This window comes from Saccoglossus kowalevskii, chromosome 3 (assembly GCF_978046115.1).
Source record: "Saccoglossus kowalevskii chromosome 3, keSacKowa6.1, whole genome shotgun sequence".
Taxonomy (NCBI): domain Eukaryota; kingdom Metazoa; phylum Hemichordata; class Enteropneusta; family Harrimaniidae; genus Saccoglossus; species Saccoglossus kowalevskii.
In genome coordinates this window covers 22,772,004-22,792,337 of record NC_140643.1, presented here as the reverse complement: position 1 = coordinate 22,792,337, position 20,334 = coordinate 22,772,004, and the positions used below count along the sequence as shown (strand labels likewise).

Below are 20,334 nucleotides of genomic sequence, written 5' to 3'. Positions count from 1 at the left end.
GTTACAGGTGATTAGGAAGGTGGGAGGGAACACAATACTGTTACACATGTCAACACCTGACACTAGACTGCTCAACATAGTAACCCCATAGTTACAGGTGATTGGGAAGGTGGGAGGGAACAATACTGTTACACATGTCAACACCTGACACTAGACAGCTCAACATAGTAACCCCATAGTTACAGATGATTAGGAAGGTGGGAGGGAACACAATACTGTTACACATGTCAACACCTGACACTAGACAGCTCAACATAGTAACCCCATAGTTACAGGTGATTAGGAAGGTGGGAGGGAACACAATACTGTTACACCTGACACTAGACAGTTCAACATAGTAACCCCATAGTTACAGGTGATTAGGAAGGTGGGAGGGAACATAATACTGTTACACATGTCAGCACCTGACACTAGACAGCTCAACATAGTAACCCCATAGTTACAGGTGATTAGGAAGGTGGGAGGGAACACAATACTGTTACACATCATATCAACACCTGACACTAGACAGTTCAACATAGTAACCCCATAGTTACAGGTGATTAGGAAGGTGGGAGGGAACACAATACTGTTACACATGTCAACACCTGACACTAGACTGCTCAACATAGTAACCCCATAGTTACAGGTGATTGGGAAGGTGGGAGGGAACAATACTGTTACACATGTCAACACCTGACACTAGACAGCTCAACATAGTAACCCCATAGTTACAGATGATTAGGAAGGTGGGAGGGAACACAATACTGTTACACATGTCAACACCTGACACTAGACAGCTCAACATAGTAACCCCATAGTTACAGGTGATTAGGAAGGTGGGAGGGAACACAATACTGTTACACCTGACACTAGACAGTTCAACATAGTAACCCCATAGTTACAGGTGATTAGGAAGGTGGGAGGGAACATAATACTGTTACACATCATATCAACACCTGACACTAGACAGTTCAACATAGTAACCCCATAGTTATGGGTGATTGGGAAGGTGGGAGGGAACATAATACTGTTACACATCATGTCAACACCTGACACTAGACAGCTCAACATAGTCACCCCATAGTTGGTAGTGATTAGGAAAGTGGGAGGGGACACAATACTGTTACACTCCATTTCTTTTAAGTGCTCCTTTGACTGTTCAAAGTGAAGGTTCCACTTGAATGACTTTCTCCTCCCAGATGGAATAACTAACTTTCAGGGGGAACTCAGTGTGTATCAAGCTCACATGGCTGAATCAATTAACATGTGCTGTAATTTCACTAATCTGGCACTAATTTAATTGCCGAGGTTGACAGGCTGATCAACCCAAATCACTGGTAGCATACAAACAACACTGACCTGGACACAACGCATAGAGCAGCAAGCTCATAAAATGAAGAGAAATGAGATAATAAATAATCTGCTTCAGAAGAAATGACAATTTGATGGTTGTGGACATGCACCATCTGCTTGTTATCTCAGACAGTGGTCCATTTCGACGGCGGTGGTCATGGTGGTTATTATCAATCTTTAAGCGCAAAATGTAGGATGTCCAGTAGAATGAAAAACGGGAAATAATAAAAAGACAAAAAGACATTTATGGTACTGAGTAATTTATGTGCGATAGTAAAACATCTAAGAGGCTTTTGTCTTTTTTGTTGTTTTTACATAAATTTTGCCATCTCTTTCTTGAACATCCACGCCAAGTTCTTTAAGTTGTTTACAATCAGCGACACCTTGGTTCTGCATACTGGCGATGACGTCCTGGTTGTCAGCATTTTGTTCACATATGTTGTGAATTGCAAAGATAGCCCACTGGCTTATAACTGGCATATAAAATGTTAAGGAGATTTTCTAGCTCAGGTGAATATACAAAACATGTAAAAGGTGTGAAACTCTGAAATGTGTAAAGCAATAAGCTTTCAAATGCATGTATGTGTATGTGTATATATGTGTGTATGTGCGTTAGCGTTGAGACGACTTCCATTCAACTTTACACTTATCAAGTGACGACAAACCTGCCAAGTGACGACCCTCACTATTTTTCATAATTTATATTAATATTTATTAGAATTTAAGTCAAGTTTGAATTTATATTAATATTAATATAACTGTACCATACCTTCCCCATTTACTAACCCTAAGCTTCACAAATAGTTCTATGTTAAGTCATAGGATGTATGATGTCATTTTTATTTAATTAAACTTGAATTAAAATGCAATTTTATATTGAATTGCAATGTAATTGAGTTTAATTAAACTCTAATTAAATTGCAACCTTATAGAGAGTCGTGCTTTAATCAAACTATGTTAAAAGTTAATTCAACTATATTAAAAGTTAATTCAACTATATTAAAAGTTAATCCAACTATATTAAAAGTTAATTCAACTATATTAAAAGTTAATCCAATGAGTGCCGTCACAACGATGTTAAGAGATGAATGCATGCATGCACGTGTGTGTGTGTGTGTGTGTGTGTGTGTGTGCATGTATGCATTTGAGAGAGTGTATGAGTGAGTCAGTGTATGAGTAAGTGAGTGAATAAATGAATGAATGAATGAATGAATGAATAACAAATAAATAAATAAAAGTTTTGCAGTGTAAGGATACATGGATTGTGTTCATCTATGTTACAATGTTCCAATATTAGTGGAATACCCTCCGATATCCGCACCTGTAAAAAAACAAAACAAAAAAACATTACTGCGAGGCAAATGCGTAGAAAATCTTACAATACCTACTGGAGAGTATAAAATAACACTACGAAAAGGAAAGCAATCTTCACAAGTATGCACAAAGTGATGCTGCGAATCTCTGTGAAATGAAATATCTTTTCAATGAGTATTATCCAAAAATAAACAAACAGATTGACAACTATACAGCACATGACCTATGTACTTGATGGCGTGACTATTGTTAGTACTAAACAATATATCCATAGAATGCTTCGGAGGACAATTATAAAATTCAAAAGATGAGAAATGCTGAGAAATGTATCAGTAAGTGCAACAAGAGTTGACGCTGATCACCCTGACTATGAGTATGAAACATGTATGAATACTCCTCACATTGAAAATGATGGTGCTAAATAGTTTAAGCTACATCACTAGAGATAAAATGCCCACGGAAATACTGGCCATCCTGCGATGTATGTACAGAGAAAGAAAGGCTAGCAATTTTTATCAGCCCTCAAGGAAATCTATTACGTACTGAAGAAATCACGCTAATTTGTCATCAATAGACCACACACAAACAAACAACCCTCCAGAACGTGAATAGATATCTATGGAGCTGGCAATTCCTACTTAATCTTAACCTTGGGCAACAAAAGATAGTTGGACACATTCGAAAAAAAAAAAGAAAAAAAAGAAGTTAAAGTTTGCAATGTTTTAATAAAGTCAGCCGAGCAAAAAGATAACTAGTAAGTGTAATTTGGTGAAGTTTTTGTCCTCTTTCAATTAACTGTTTCTATTTCTTAAAGTGTTATTGTTAGTGACAACAAGAACACCATTCACCCCCTACTTAGGGTTCAGTGCACACAAATAAAACTGGCCACTGTGACCACCATTGACTATTCATCGAACACAAAATGATAATATTTCCGCATTTTGAGTGGAAGTAATCCAACTATTTGTACCAATTTATATTCAGACTGGGCAGCGCAGCATGCATAAAACATTTCAATAAATACCATGGATTGATTCTTTTCAGTACAGACTGTCGCAGCTAAGTAGGCAGCTGGTGGGCACCCCTTTTCTCAACAACAGGGGATTAAATTTTGTTATTCATTCAATTTGTTGTAGAGATTCTTTGTAATAAGCGATCAACCGGGTAAACTCCATGACGAATTACAAAAACACAGAAGGCGTTCACCCAACGGCTGCTTGAGGTTTAGCTGAGCATGGTTACCTTGTAAAGTGTACAGAGTATCTTCTCAGCTACACTGATGTATTTCACCGGGTACTGTTGCTATAATAAGTACTTCAAAAGCAATGAATGAGAATTAGAAGCATTTTTAGGTGATCGTGGAACTCAATGCTGGAAAAGTATTATATCATGATCTAACTCTTTAAACTTACATTTGCGAAACTGTGAAAATGATCACATTGACCGAAATGTATTACCAACTAAAGACAAAAAAAAAAAATCTAAATATAACCATAGCATTCCAAAAAGCATTTCTACAACACTAAGTATATAATAGCAACATTCCTAGACAAAATAATCTGATGAAGGTGGGATAATAAAATGAGAGAGCAAAAAACCCACTAAATTGAACCCTAGAAAGCAGCATGGTTTTCGCGTGAATAAGAATGTAACAATCTTAAAATGAACACATTCTCTGGTTACACGTAATTATCAGCGCAATTGTTGTGACGGCCATTCACCAATCAGTGTTTGCTCTAGGCATTAAGTCCACCATAATCCGTACCATAGTTTAATACCTCGACCAGTCACTCTTTTCAATTTCTACAGTATACTTTAATTGTACTGGACAAATAAAAAGAGAAGGGAGGGAGGAAGATTGGGCATGTAGGTGGAAACATTGATTTTTCAAAAGACTCTCTTTAATTAGCCCAAAAAAACGCGATATAATGTTACAGTGGGTAGGGTGGGACTGTCGGATTCCTTCAATTACTTGTCTATTTCATGTATCATGTGTTCTTCGGGCTACGGATGTTAAAAGAATGAGGTCTTTCGATGTTTATTGAAGCTCCTGTCTTTATTATAAAGTTGAAACTCAAGCCCACTACAAAGGGAAAAAAAACAAACTTTGAAGGTAGGGGTTTCTTTTTATGTATAGACATCCGACCAAAACTCTGAAACTCCAACTGTAGAGGGCGCACTGACCATAGAAATCACTGGCATCTGAACAATAAATGCAGTCTTTTGTCTGTACTTGGAAATGTTGGTGGACTTATTGATTAGTATTTCAATGATGGTCACGCTAAAACACATAGCATTTTACACAACACTGTTATAAAGACTACTTTATTAATTTCAAATGAAGGTATTTTTTTAAGAATGCACAAAAGGTCTTGGCAGCATGGATCTAACTGCCATGAAGTACTGGTATATAAATAGAACTAAATTACACGACCCACTTTCACCTCATTATCCAATGAGTAGGTTAAAGTAATCACCGCAGTTCAACACCAAGATTATGCGAGATGTACGCACCAAGAATAAACATAGAAACAAACCTTTTTGTCACACACAGATTAGTTACAAATCCTTGATCAATAAGTCCAGTGTGTGTTAGTTAGTAAAGGGATTGCACTTTTAATATCACTACTATTTATAGGAGAAGAAAGAACCAGACATGAACTGAAAGTGTACTCTTGATTGACAATTTCTTGAAATAAAATAAACACATTTTTTTTACTTAAAGGCTGAATGAAAAATTCACAGAAATGAATTTAACAAGTCACTGTCAATGACATAGTCCCTGTTCAGTTTTCAGTTATTGTGTCAATTAAAAACAATGACGGATTTGATTTAGGACTAAAATGGCCACCAGCTTGTTTGAAGTTAAAATGAAAAACACAGATACATGTATACTATTGCAGAACCTTAATCCAAGGATAAAATTTATAAAATGGCTTTAGCATATAGAAACAGTGCATCAAGAAAATTGCTTTTGATACCCCTGTAAGTTTAAGTCCTATTATGTCATCTTTGTACCCATTTTTTTTTCACAAGCATGTTGTAGGAACAAATGAACCAATTATTTGTAATCCTGATTGCAGTACAACATGCAAGAAACTCATAAGGGGCATACGCAAACTTAGATGCTGGATGTTTCACTTTGTTGGCACTGTTCCTTCCGAATTGAAATTGAGCAATGAAATAGAGCAATGACTAATCATGTTAAATTTACATGTAGTTGCCGCCAGTTAGTAATAATGGTGCATTGTGGCACTTTGCTTTAAAAATTGTTTTATGAATTTTAAGAAAGATAAGTTTCATTGGACTATAATTATGATCATAAAATTGTAGTAGTTATCTACAAAAAACTGCTGCTGACAAGTTTGAGAATCAAAAGAAGCAAATTTGATGTCCAAAATGGCCACCATTTTTGGTCTGATCTTCAAATAAAAAAAAATGGCATCTGCGAAACATGATGTAGTGTCTGTTTGTAAAGTTTGAATGAGATCGACCAATGACTGTCTGAGATACAACTTTGGACGAACAGACCCCAAATTAATAGTCCTCGTTTTTGGACTGTGTTTGAATAGCGACTAACAAAAGATTTAATCAATAAATTAAATCCATAACATAAGATATAGAGCTTGCAATGTGACATTATTTGTTAACATTTTTATCAACCAGCATGAAAATATATGATGATCAATGTGATTTGATCTGACAACATCGCTCACAAGTTGTTTGATTACCAGGAACATATATTAAAAAAAAAAGCAGTGAATAACACAATTTACTTCATCTTCGGTGCAAATGAATGGTGCATGCCAATCAGTCATAGAACACATGTACATTCGCAGACATGCAAAACATAAACAAGCGAGACCTCCAATACAAGGTATACAGTACAATCTCGTCATTGTAAACCGCTAAATTGTAACAAATAAAACCCTATATTCTTACAAGCAATTAAATATCTGGGAGGGGAGAGAATTGTTCAACCAGTTTAGAAAATATGAGATAATTACCCATCCACGTAGTCATAGAGATAGAAATGAAGCATTTTGCTATCCTTATAGTGAAGTGTACTCAATAATTTATTATGTTTCAATTTTATTCTACACTTCACAAACTGCAACAGAAATTGTAATTTTCTTACATTTTTGTGAGACAATTTGTCTTAGAGCAAAAAACCTGAGACAAAAAATTAAACCATCGAGGCAAATGTCTGATGTCTGATGACAAAACTGAATGACACTCATGTGTATCAACTTGGACAACGTGATATGTTCATGCCACATCCATATCACAAAGTTGTTTTGTTTGTTTTTCACATTGCATAAGAGCCAAAAAGACACATTATGGCAAAATAGTGAGAGTTAAATGAAAGTCATCCTAATGTTGACACCACAAATGTACACATACACACACAAGTAACTTACATAAATTCATACACACAGATACACTAACCTCAAAGACGCTGTTTGTCGCACAAAGGAGTTAAAATTCCTAATTTTTTCCTGGAGGAAACGGTGTTTTGACTATACACAGTAAAGGTACCCAGCTGCTTCTGTTCGTTTTCTCTGCTTCGCTGTTGAAAAATAGACTCCAAGATATTTGCTATACGATCTGTGGCACTCCAAAATTAGACATGATTAATCACATTTTATTCGCACAAATTTCCAAAAGTAAACAAAATCTCAATCGGCTTCCATTACCAAACAAGTCTACACAAATCAAGTTCTTGATCTTGAATAATTCTCTCTACTATAATCTGTTTAAATATACCACACAATGAGCAGAAAATTTAACATTGGAAGGGCTGTAAGTTTGTTGTCATTTTAAATGTCTATTTTGAAAAATCAATGTTTTACTGTTTGTTGCCAAGCTTAGATGTTGTCACCATTGTAAACTCAAGTGAAAAAATAATTAAGAAAAATTTAGACTTTATTCATAAAAAAATAAAAAAATCATTTGAGAACAAATGGATCTTAGACATGCATAATGATAATAGAAAACAAACCTTGGCTAAAAACAAACTAAGAACATACAGACTTTTCAAACAAGACTTAAAAATTGAAAAATTACCTAATTAATATGCAGAACCATGGTCTTAGAAGGTTAATTGCAAAATTCAAGACAAGCAACCATGACCTTAAAATTGAGAAAGGCAGACATAATAATGTGCCGCTGGATAAAAGAACATGTGATATGTGCAGCCAAAATATAGTTGAGGATGAGCAACATTTTGTAATGAAATGTCCAGCTTACAGTCACCATAGGGACAAATTATTCCTGACTGCACAAAATAAAGTTCCAAATTTTGATAAAGAAAATAGTCAGAATAAATTCATTTTGATTATGGCAAACCATACTCTAGCACCAGCCTTAGCTGTCTTCTTAAAAAACAGCTATGGAACAAAACAACAACAACTATCAGTGTATTAGGCTACATTTTGTGTTCATTCCATATTCTGTATTCACCATTGGCTGCAAATTGTCTTTATTGTTTTTGATTTTTTTGATTTTTTTTAGAAAAGTTTTTATTTTTTGTTTTACTTTTTAGATTGTAGTTTTTTTTTTAAATTTCTTTCTGTAAGACCCTTTTTATCCTTTCCTAAGGATTTTTTGCGTCTAATAAAAAAATAAAATAAATATTATCATGATTGTTTTGGTTCAGTTTGAATACATTAATGCAGGATTTTAGGGGTTGACCAGATACACAAAGTTGCATAACCATATACAACAGGAGATATACTGATATTCTTTTTAAGAGTCCATTCCAACAACAGTGTAAATTTGTCAGGAGTCGCCATTTCAAAGTGTGCATTTCTGCTGCGATTGCATCAAACTTATAATGCAACATTTTATCAGTTTTCTTTGATGCAATCTCAAACAAAGAACTGTATACCAAATCCATGTTCGTTTAGGTATGAGAAAACATTCGGTGACCGATGAAAGTGCCAGTGAAAAATATTTTGCTCAAACAATGAAATGACTTAAAAATTATTTTATCTATTTTACCACCAACACAACAATCTACAATTAATTGTACATTTATTATTTACTATGATTTTGAAAATGTAACATCAAAAGCGAACAGAAATACAACATCAACTAACCTGCATGATTTTGTGGCAATGATCACCCACAGATATGAGCATGTAATATATTAATTATTCAAGTATGTGACTATTAGTACTAATATCACATCTTACATGATTGGATGTTTTTTCAAAGGCTAGAGGTCGAGATATGCAAATTTATAGTGGGTGGAGAAGGAATCATATAGCAATTATTTTGGAGTCTATTTTTCAGTAGCAAAGCAGAGAAAACAGACAGAGGCATCTAGGGTAACATTGTATGGTGAATATTAATTAAATTCAAATAAAATAATTCTCTGCACTCACCATGTCTTGATTGTCTTTATTTTTATAACACATATTACCAATAAGTCGTATTAAATCTCGTTTAAATCCAAATACTGGATTATCAGTGTGAGAACAGGCAGCACTGGTTAAAGTCTGGCTGACGGTGAACCTGTTATCGCCACTTTGGCCAATGGCATGGGCTTTCTGTAACATTTCTGAATCATAAACAGATTGATTAGCATCAATATATTATTTTCATTACACACAGCATTAGTGAAGTGCTGTATGATGAGTGGAACATCACATAGATTCTAGGTGTTAGTGAGTTCATGTATAATGCGTGAAGGGTGACATGGATTCTAGGTGTTAGTGAGTCAGTGTTTAATGAGTTGAATGTACCGAGTAGTACCGGATTCTGCCGTTACACGGCAATTTGTGTTTTAAAAAAATAAAATGGGACCAAGAAATCCCCCAGGGCGATTTTTCGGCAGTTTTTAAGGTGCTATTTTAATCTTTTCTGATACCTAAAAGTTTCACCGTAGTCATTGATGCCTATACATGAGTATGGTGTTTATTGCGACGAGCATGAATGGGTAAGCTTTGTTTCGACAATGAGCTGGTATCACTGTAAATAATGTAAAATTATTCTTCAAATGATCAGTTTATCTTGAAAACAACTAATTTTTTTATTTAAAAACCAATCATGCCACTTTCCCATCAAAATTCAAGCCAAAAGATTGTACAACAACATCGGCAAATCTCTTCCGTGCAGCGTTCAATAATCATTAACATATTTAAATGAGCTATGGTAATTTGAACACGTTGGCATCATCCATCATTTTCATTGGTTAATTAGCAATTTGACCTGTCAGGTCAAAGAACACCGTCCCAGGTTAAAACATGGCAGATATTCATTTCTATAGCATTGAGCGTTTAAAGTGCGAACAGAATCATTCGCTTACGATTAAATAAGTTGAAATTTATTTGCATTTCATAACAATTCAACAAATATATTTTTTGCACGTTATTATAATCATTCCTCGGTAAAAATCAACAACTGTGAAACACAGCATAAATGGATTGCACTACAGCGATCATTAGCTAATAAGCAATGAAGTTGTGTTCGTTTGTATTTGAAACTTCTTTTCGAATATACTTTCGATACTAATAAAATGAAAAAAATAATTGTATTTGGTGCACAAGGTTCGTTAATGTGATTTTTTGGAGAAAGATGCACTGGGTGACATTGTAATGAAATTTTAGGCGGTCTAATTTTCAATCCAGCAAGATAAAAATGTATTAAATTTTAGATTAGCTTCTGCAATAGTTTCTTTCATTTTGAGTGGTTCAACTGCCGGCGTTGAAAGTCGGCGTAGGTGGATTGTTCAATGAAAATATAAGTCCCCAAAAAATATTTGATGATAATTTTTTGAAATTTTGAACCCCAAATAAGGGCCCACTAGCCATGAAATCGCCCAGGGCGATTTTTCGAATGGGCGAATTTACAGCAGAATCCAGACTCTAGACGTTAGTGAGTTGGTGTATAACAAGTGGAATGTGGCAATAGATTCTAGGCATAAGTGGGTTGGTGTTTAACAAGTGGAACATAGCATAGATTTAGATGTTATAATGTTGTATAATGACTGGAAATTACTGATATTTCAGTAATAGACAAATTTCGACCATTACCAGCAACTTGCGTGCTCTGGTGTAAAAACAATTCAATTTCATCTGTGTACGGGGATGATTTCACTGCGTAAAAGTTTGATAGATTATAAGAACATTGGGGACCAGGAAACAAACAAACAAATTGTGCAACCAAAAATCACCACATCCCCCCCAAGTCTCTCACACAGAAAACAACCGATGGTGCTATATCTTGAAACTTGTCTATTCACTAATTCATTTTAACAAAAACATTATATCAACCTAAAATAACATATTTACACAGGTATGTGACGCACCCAAAGTAATATGTAGTAATGATGTTCTTTTCTGTAGTACTTTATATTTGCCCAGATCAGAAGTTGCAAGGCATAATATTTGTAAGAGTTGAACAACTACAAGAGTTTCTGTTTCCTGAAATATAAAGAGGAGTCACATGGTGTTTGAGTTTACAGTTCGATTCATATTTGGATTGTACTGAATTAATTCCATAAATAACTGGAAGGGAAGGTAATTATTTCAATTATCAATCATAAAAAAAAACAGTTCTTTATATTCATAGATGTTACACTAAATAGCGCCCTCTAGTGATGGCATGCTTTCCCGGAAGTCGAAGATACAGCGTTTCGCATGCGCGCACATGTCGTTTTGGGGTGTAACGTAAACTTGCACGCGTGATATTGTGTTTCTGGGTGTACCAATCGACGTAACAAAAATTAAATTCTATCAACTATCAGCAAACTGACGTACTTGTTTGTATTTTTTGCACCCCAGTTTTGCTATTTGCGGAAAAGTGATCTATGGTTTAAATGTATCTCTGACCACAAATCTACTGATGGATGACAGTTTAGACATTGTCATTCCAATGCTGGTTTCCCAGCTCTTTTACTCGCTTCATTGAGAGCATACTAGTGCATCATGGTCACTACTTGACTGGTAGACTACTAGTTTCTTCCTTTTGTACATCATATTTGTTCAAAAATGTTCTACACTGCAGTTCGTATTACTACTATCGCTTACACGTCTCATTGGTGAATCGGTTAGAGCAACTAGTAAATTAACTATCATGACCAACTGTCCAATTGATGAGCATTTCATACTTACAATAGTGTTCTCATCTATTTTATCACTCTTGGGTAATAATACATTACATGCCTGCATTTCAAACTGTTGGGCTAAGAAAGCAAAAACGAATCCTGGTATACTATCGTGTGTGTCTCCATCCATATTTACTTGCGATGACAGCTCTGAATCGAACGAGGGATCATCCAACATAGCAGACACAATGTCAAGAAGAATTAATTTACATTCTTCACTAACTTCCTCGTACTGCGTTAAGAAGAACTCTACATTCAGTACCAAGTCTTGAATAATGTGAAGTCTTAGGAAATGAAATGAAAAAGAAAAAATAAAGTTATGGAATTATTATTAGGTATTATTCATATAAATATTTTGTTTATTACTTAAGATTCAAATTCAATCACAAATGCGTGTATTTAGCCCCCCCCCTCTTACAAATACAAATTGTAAAATTAATTTTCACTATAATTTTGAACACGTGGAGAGATTCTAAGTTCACAAATTTTCCAGTGAAACAATGGGTTCACATCATATGGATTTAATTTAGCAGATTTCTCTTATCAGCAAAAACAAAATCTAGTCGATAATTCTACAGTAACCAGAAATGGTAGTTAGCTATGCTTGTGTGTATATTTTCCTCATCAATTTGTCTAACAAACAATGACAATTTTATTATTAAATTCAAAATGATTTGTATCATGTATCAATACATTGTAGATAAGTTCTTTAAATGCTATACAATCAATGAAAATCAACATACTGTATTAAAACTCACTTTAATTTTGCACAAAATTTTGTAAATTTCACATGAAAAATACTGCACCAGTGCAGATTTTACTGGTGTTCTAATACAGGATGCCTGGGACTTGCATGAAATTTTTACTCATATTTCTAGTGGAGAAAATTTCATTTTTGTAATATGACACATTGAGAGTGTCATCACAATAAAAATAATAATCCACCAATATTTCCCCTTAGGTTACAGATTGAGACAAAACCCTGGCAGTGATCACTCATGCCTGCTGACGTCAACATATGGAAAAATATCATAGCCTTATATAGCCTTATATATTCATCACATGCATGATCCCACAGTCTGGACATTTGAATTGGCAGGGTGTGTAATGAAGTATTGCTGAAATTACATCAAATATGAATATATCATTACAAATTTGTTCAACCATTTTTTACCCCCCCCCCCCAAAAAAAATTGTTTTTATCATACCCTTCAGTAATCTGTACTCGATCATCAAGACAGTATAAAAACCTGGAAGGTTGGACAACCAAAACATGTACAATGAAACAAAGTACTGATGTCAAACTATGTGATATGCATTTTTTATCTGTCTTGTATTAAGTACCAATGTTATGCATGGAATAATATGAAAATACACAGACTTGAAGTGAACATGAACTTACGCCCACTCCTGTTCCGTTTCAGATTTACACAATTGTAGGATGCTTTCCACTAACGTTTGTCCACCAGGTTGCTTAATTAGCTGTTGTTTGTGATGATCATTTAGACAATTATGAATGACCATGCAGGAATAAATAGATGCCTTTGTATCATTCAAATTAAAAATATTACTGGAATAAAATAGAAAAAAAAATAAAATAGATTTTGACGCTTGTATATTACGTTATTAATACAAGTGCAAGTGTTCATTTTTAAAGTCACATATTCATGTGTGGGTCAAATTGACATAGAAGATAAGCCTGGGTTAACCCTTCAACCAAATTTAATCATTGAGTTTGCTAAAATAAATGATGTTTCGTTTGCCACCAGCTACAGAAATAAATTTCAATTTGTTGTATAAATCTGAAAAAAATATTGTGATCACTCATAATGTCATTTTGAGTAACATGTAACAGCTAAGGCAAACAAGGTAGGCCATTATATAAGCTTATTTACCAGACACCCAGCATGAATCTTGGATGAGCTTTCGGAATTGAAAGATTTGTAGAACACTAATGTTCCACTAAATCAGTATTTTTTTTAAAGCTAGGCACAGTCCCTCTATCACCAGTCTGGAAACGCCTATTGTTTTACTTGTGAATCAGCAGGATTAGTGGGCTAACACTTGTAACGGCTCTCTGCGAAGCCCGGTACAATACTGTTGATAGCTTTGAGATACATCGCGTTCAGTGCTGTGATCTATTTTTTAACGTTTCCAGAACATATTCGATACCGTATACAAACATTTTTTACCATAGTTGATTCGTAACGTCTTTGTTTTTAAGGAGAGTAAGTTTCGTTGTATACAATATGTTCATGCTCAACGTTTTCTTGTGTGAAATTATGTCTTTTTCACCTTTTGTAATAGAGGGACTGTGCCGTGACTTGTTAACTGACTCGTTTTTTCTGTTCCTCTCATTAACGGTACATTCTCGACAACATGACAACATTTGTGTTTTGGGTAGATTTGAAATATGTTTAGCACAATGGTCATGTTGAATATACGATTTTGATGATTGTTCGTTCAAAAAATGACACTTATTTTTAAGAAGTAAACGGCGTCATTAAAAACAAAATAGCCGGTCCCAGCTACGATGTTGTAAACATTTTACTTCAGTAAATTTTTTTTCTGCTTATTTTGTTTTTCAGGCATATTAATTGCAACAACTATATATATTGGCAACACAATCAATTGAAATAATGTTTAATGTCACAAGATGTATGATTTTTGGGTCTTGGTTTTGCACGTCATTGTATTCACGACGGCGCCATTTTGGATCACATCATTCTCTCAGTCGTTTAATTGTAACGCTAGTTTCTGTTCCGATTACAGGGGAATGGGGTGATTCTCCAATTCCATTTTTATTTGGTGATTAAAGAAGCTACTTCTGAAACTAATGGAGTGGTTTAATTCTGTTTGGGATGTAATAAAGAGTTTAATTTCATAGACAAATTTTGTTTACGTTCAGACAGCAGTTGTGGAGTTTTGACAGGCGTGTGGGCGTGGCAATCATGCCTCGTAAAAGGTTTCTCCAGTATGTTTTCGGCACTGGTTGAACTACATGGTTTATCTTTATGCACTTCATGGATTTCTTCCTCAATGACGTCTTTTAAAACAAAATCCCAATCAATGTTGTCATCGTCGAATTCGACAAAATCGCCGTAAGCCTTCCACATGGTAATGTTGTGATCCGTGTGCTGGTAATGACGCATGCGCAATGACCCAAATCGCTAAGTGTCATGGTAACTTCCAGTGGATTAATGATATGCACGACTACATCAATGGGAGTTTATTTTCGGGATAACTTGGCGTAAGGTGTCAACGATTTATTTGCCCGCTACGAGGGTTAGTACAATAGAATACTAAGCGTTTCCAGACCGGTGATAAAGGGACTGTGAGCTAGGCAATAGTTGTTTTAGCATTAAAGGTCACTGTTGTTTCACCTGATTTTTTTATGAGCAAATTACAAATAAAAGTGCTTGGGGTACATTTTGCCACAGAAGCCATATTCCATGTTCACTACTACAAGGCATTATAACAATTTAATGCACTATGATAGTATCTACCAGGCCCAGTTGAGCATCAAGATTACAACAAAGTCATATCCATTAGTGAATGTATTATGATCTTAGCCAGTGGCTTTGGCTTCCTGACTGAGTCTGTGGCACACTTGACCAGAATATAAATCAACCCAATTATTGGTGGTCAATACCCAAAATGGATTTGATTTCTATCAATTGAGTCTGATACAACAACCACTTAACTAACTATGATCCAGTAATAGTTACTATACCTGAATATTTCTGGAAACATTATTTGCCAAACCCGCTTTTGTAAATTAGTGTTTCCAGCCACCAGATTACCAAGAAACTGAACGGCACATCGTATTGCTATAACATCCTCACTGTCTTGTAAATGTTTTGAAGTGTAAAAAAGAAGGATTTGCTTCACGACTAGAAGAATATCACAATCCCTGCCAAAGAAAACATCAAATAGAGATGAATGAATATTGTAGTGCTTGTCTTTTAATAACACATCAATCCAATATATTTCCCTCTTGATTCACCTTCATTAATTTTCATATGGACTGAACATATACAGTATAGTTGTATTGCAGAATTTAACCTAAATAGGGCAACCAACAGAAAGCATGCTGTTTGTGAGTTATGCCTGTATGTAGTAATACTTAAGAAATAACTGCCAAAACACAATGCATTGCATCCATTGACAGGATTCTAACTTCATCATGCGCTATAGTGCTTATGTGACCAATGTAAACAAAGGAAAGAGTGGTTAAATATCTGACAACAAAAAAATACATTAAAAACCTGACAACATGTTCAATGTTGGTGACAAAATTTATGGGAGAATTTAAACATTTTTACAAATGCAGAGACAACTTTTTATGAATAGGTAAATTCTATTGTTTTTGGCGCTATTATTATTATTATTACTCTTTCTTTCAAACTGAATGCATATGTACAAAAAATGACAACAGCAAACCACGGAAAAAATGTAAATAAATAAATCATTTTCTCTATTGTTGCCATAAATTAGATGTCCAAACAAGCCTAGGTCACGAATACAGTTACACAGAGATGCTGCTGAAGTGTTCACAGACATTCAGTAAACTTATAAATAATTAATTTGAGCAGACGCAGTACTAACGTCATTAAAAACTGCCGAATAATTTTTAAAAGGAATTTTTATAGCACACAGTTTATTCACAACCTTCCATAACTACATTACATGCATAGCAACAGATACAAACACTGTCATGATACATACCTTATTAAATCCTGATTTTTTGGGCACTGTACACAGCTGTTTCGTAGAATCCGAAAACATTCTGTGCACCACTGAGTTCTTGATTCATAGTACAACTTTCCTGTTTCTTGTGAGTTATCAGAGTTTACAGTTATTCTCTCAAAACAATGCCCAAGTATCACTTTTATATCATGGAATGCATCAGCTGACATTTCTTTCCTGGCAGAATATACGTTAGTCATTTTATTTTTGAAAGAGTAAAGAGTAAAGACAAACTGCAAACATTTGTAGCAGCAAACACCTCAGTGAGATCTTTGAGTGACAGTTATGTCAGCATGGTTTGTTTCTCTCAAAGAATCAATGCACAAAAATTACACTTTAGGGTGTCTTCATATTTCCCAGCAAAATTTTGATGCACCAATTTGCCTATTTTTTAGTATTTTTCTATATTTGCTTCAATCATTTTAGACCAAATAGACAAAATTTTGGATAAATCTATGAACATTTGTTTTTGCAAATTGGGACGAGAGTTGATTTTGGTGATCAAAGGGTTAAGCATTTTATATTAATTCATTCAGTGCTGCACTCAAGGTTTGAAATTATATGTGTAGTCATGGCAATTTAATACTCAGTATTTTAATATTGGAAGTCAGGTCAAAGGTACTGAATAAGTTTGTTAGCAAAATGATTTGCAACTTTGTAAAACACTTTTGTCTTTGCCCAATCTAGACTTGATTGACATGCGCATGGTTTGGGATTACTGTTTCATAGTTGCAAGTATTATCTAGCTTGCGTATACAGCAACCATTTATTTTTTATATTTATAATGTAATTATTTTTAGTAATTTTGGGTGTTGGGCAAATTGAGTGTTGCTTAAATTTGTCAAACAATGTCAACCCCTCGCCCATTTTAGTCAGTTGTACCTGTTACAAAAATGGACTAGACATAATAACGGTAGTCATACCCTCATCATATTCAAACTGCAGTTGAAAAAAGGATTTGCTCAAGGAAGGCACTTTTGATTTGACAAAGTCCATCAAATTGTTATAATCAAGTTTTCTGTCCGTGTATTCCTGATGTACTCTCCCACCTAGGTATATAATCTGAATTTGATACATAATGCACCAGTATTGTAAAAACAACTTTTAGTTTGGCTCAAAACTGTCGCAAAACTGCATCGCGTCCAATGCTAAGAAACTTTACTTTGAGCCTTCCCGCCAACGACAAGTTCATTAATAACCTGGGGTTACTCAACATTCGGGAGTTGTTTTGTAAATTGTCAGGTCGACTCTGATGGCTATAAGAATTTAAAGTACCACTTTGAATGCATATAAAACATATAACTAGTTAATGTATGGTAACCAACACATGTCGTTTTGAAAACAGCGTTTTACCCGCATCTAGCAAGATAATAGAATGATCCCAAATGTGGGCGTGCGCCATCAAGTCTAGATTGGAAAAGACCCAAGTGTTTTTCAAAGTTCCAAGATATATTGCTAACTGACTGTCCGAATAATTCTCAGAATGGCTGTAATAGGAATTGATGAAAATTAACTACATGCCAATGACTTCTTAATATTTAGGTTTTAACTCTGAGTACGTGGCTGTTGTTGGGGGTGATATATATACAGAATTGTGACTTTATACAACACTGCCACGTGAGTGGTCATTACAATTTTCAAAATCATACGATGTGTTGGCAACCAACACCTGATGTGATATATATCATCACGTATATTGGGCAGTATCTTAACCAAATAATCTGTTTATTTTGTTTTGTTTTTAATTTTACGGTAAAAAATAAGAAAAGACAAAATGTAATAACAGCACGGGTCTGATTATTTGTATGTTACAAGTTGCTAATATATAATGTAAAACTTCTTGAAATAGCTACGTTTCAGCGGATTTGATGCATGCTAGCTAGAGTGCCAATAATATATCCTCTATTTTAAATCAGTAGCAAAATTACAGATTAGCTAAAATAATATGCTTTACTGTAATAATAATAATAATAATAATAACTTTATTGCATCCTTAGAATTACAAATGTTCTATTGGTTTACAGCAATAACACAGTCACTTGGGGGCTGAAAATCAATAAATACTAATTTTTTTTTTTAAAATCATTCGCTATACGTATATAAATAAACAAGTTGTGAAACGCGGCACCTAGTAAATCGACACCCTGTCGGTTTCAAATGTCGATTTCTTACCTTAAAATACGAACAAAAAGTGCAGAGGGGGTCAGGTGTTATGTTAATAACCATTGTTCATAATCGCTAACTTGGTTTTATTCAAAACTGCACAAATCGCGAGTTTTCTGGTGATATCCGACAATTTCATGATCGAAAATGGCCAGCAGCCAGAATCAAGGGGGATTCGCACAGAGTTCTGGGTAAATCAAGTGCGCATACTCATTTTCAGCCAATCAGGCGTGCCGTAACAGCGAGTATTTCCTTGATTTACCCAGAACTCTATGCGAATCCCCCTTGATTCTGGCTGCTGGCCATTTTCGTTCATGAAATCGTCGGATATCATCAGAAAACGCGGGATTTGTGCAGTTTTGAATAAAACCAAGTTAGCGATTATGAACAATGGTTATTAACGTAACACCTGACCCCCTCTGCACTTTTTGTTTCGCATTTTAAGGTAAGAAATCGACATTTGAAACCGACAGGGTGTCGATTTACTAGGTGCCGTGTTTCACAACTTGTTTATTTATATACGTATAGCGGATGATTTTTTTTTTTAAAAATAGTATTTATTGATTTTCAGCCCCCAAGTGACTGTGAGCAATAAATATATAAGTGATTAAAAATATCAAAGTATGATAACGTAAAAAATAGAAAAAAAGAGTCAAGGTATTATATCCAAAAAAGCTCATTTCTTAAAATGAATGATTTATGTAAAAATTCCCCTAAAAGTTTTATTATATTTCTGTCATTACTTTTCATTAAATATGTGTATGTTTCGGATGAATGCTCTTGGTTTTGCTTTCAACTGCACTCACCTACATTGTTCAATTTTAAGGTGCTCCGTTATTATCTTCAAAACATCTAAATAGTATTTGCCACTGGAATCGCTATTTTCTTCAACATAGTGCAATTTCGTTAAGGTTTCTCTAAATTCGGCGACAGAAACATTTGCGCAGTCCGCCATTTTGTTATGGTATAAGACGTGGAAAGTGATTGGCAAAGCATTTTGTAAACTGCGTTGTTATTGGACGCAGTTTTTGAGGTCAATCGGTGTGACCATAGGTTTTGACTAGTGCCCTCAACGTTGAAAATGTCGGTCTGGGATTCTAATTTGTCGTTTTGCATGGTTTAACCCCCAAAGAAACTATCGTCTTTGTTTTAACATATTAATTCCGTGTATGGTCGTTGGTTTATTTAAAAAAAAACAATATGTATTAATTATTTCCAATCACAGTTGACAGTTGCGGGACAGCGAGTCGCAAACAGTTCCAGTACGCAGTACAGCACGAAAGCCCCCCCCCCCCCAAAAAAAACACTCATTGGCAGGGTAGGATACTCTCTGCAAAACAAACCCATTCCCTTTATCTTTATGAATATTATAAATTTAACAATTCAAACTGAAACAAGAAGTTTCTATAGGCAAGTGGAATATTTTTCAGCGCAACAAAGGTATTCCCTTCATCTTTATATAATTATCTAAAAAATTCACAATTTAAACTGAAACGAGAGAAATTTCATATTGGAGCACATCGAATGACGTCTCTGGGCACTCGTGCTCGTTGATTGACTAGCTGGATTCAACTCCCATCGAAATTTAAATATTTATAAAGATGAAGGGTTATAAAGATGAATTGGTTTGTTGTACCGAGAGTAAATGTGAAACAGTAAAT

General features: G+C 34.7%; 1 protein-coding gene across 1 annotated transcript; it reads right to left on the bottom strand.

Moving 5' to 3' along the window:
• Positions 1-1,578: 1,578 nt before the first annotated feature.
• On the bottom strand, positions 1,579-19,648 carry LOC102808384 (ataxin-10-like). Its single transcript, XM_006817013.2, has 9 exons — positions 19,480-19,648; positions 16,490-16,687; positions 15,495-15,674; positions 13,164-13,331; positions 11,769-12,045; positions 10,964-11,078; positions 9,039-9,214; positions 2,593-2,656; positions 1,579-1,808 (listed from the first exon to the last, which is right to left on the bottom strand). The coding sequence occupies exons 1-9, from the start codon at positions 19,626-19,628 to the stop codon at positions 1,618-1,620; spliced, it is 1,518 nt and encodes a 505-aa protein (XP_006817076.1). The 5' UTR covers positions 19,629-19,648; the 3' UTR covers positions 1,579-1,617.
• Positions 19,649-20,334: the final 686 nt, after the last annotated feature.

Coding starts and splice junctions, on each gene's coding strand:
- LOC102808384 (XM_006817013.2), bottom strand. CDS start 19,628: ATGGCGGACTGCGCAAATGTTTCTGTCGCCGAATTTAGAGAAACCTTA. Junction 11,079..11,768: donor AAATAGATGAGAACACTATT/GTAAGTATGAAA, acceptor TTTATATTTCAG/GAAACAGAAACTCTTGTAGT. Junction 1,809..2,592: donor CATAGATGAACACAATCCAT/GTATCCTTACAC, acceptor TTTATATGCCAG/TTATAAGCCAGTGGGCTATC.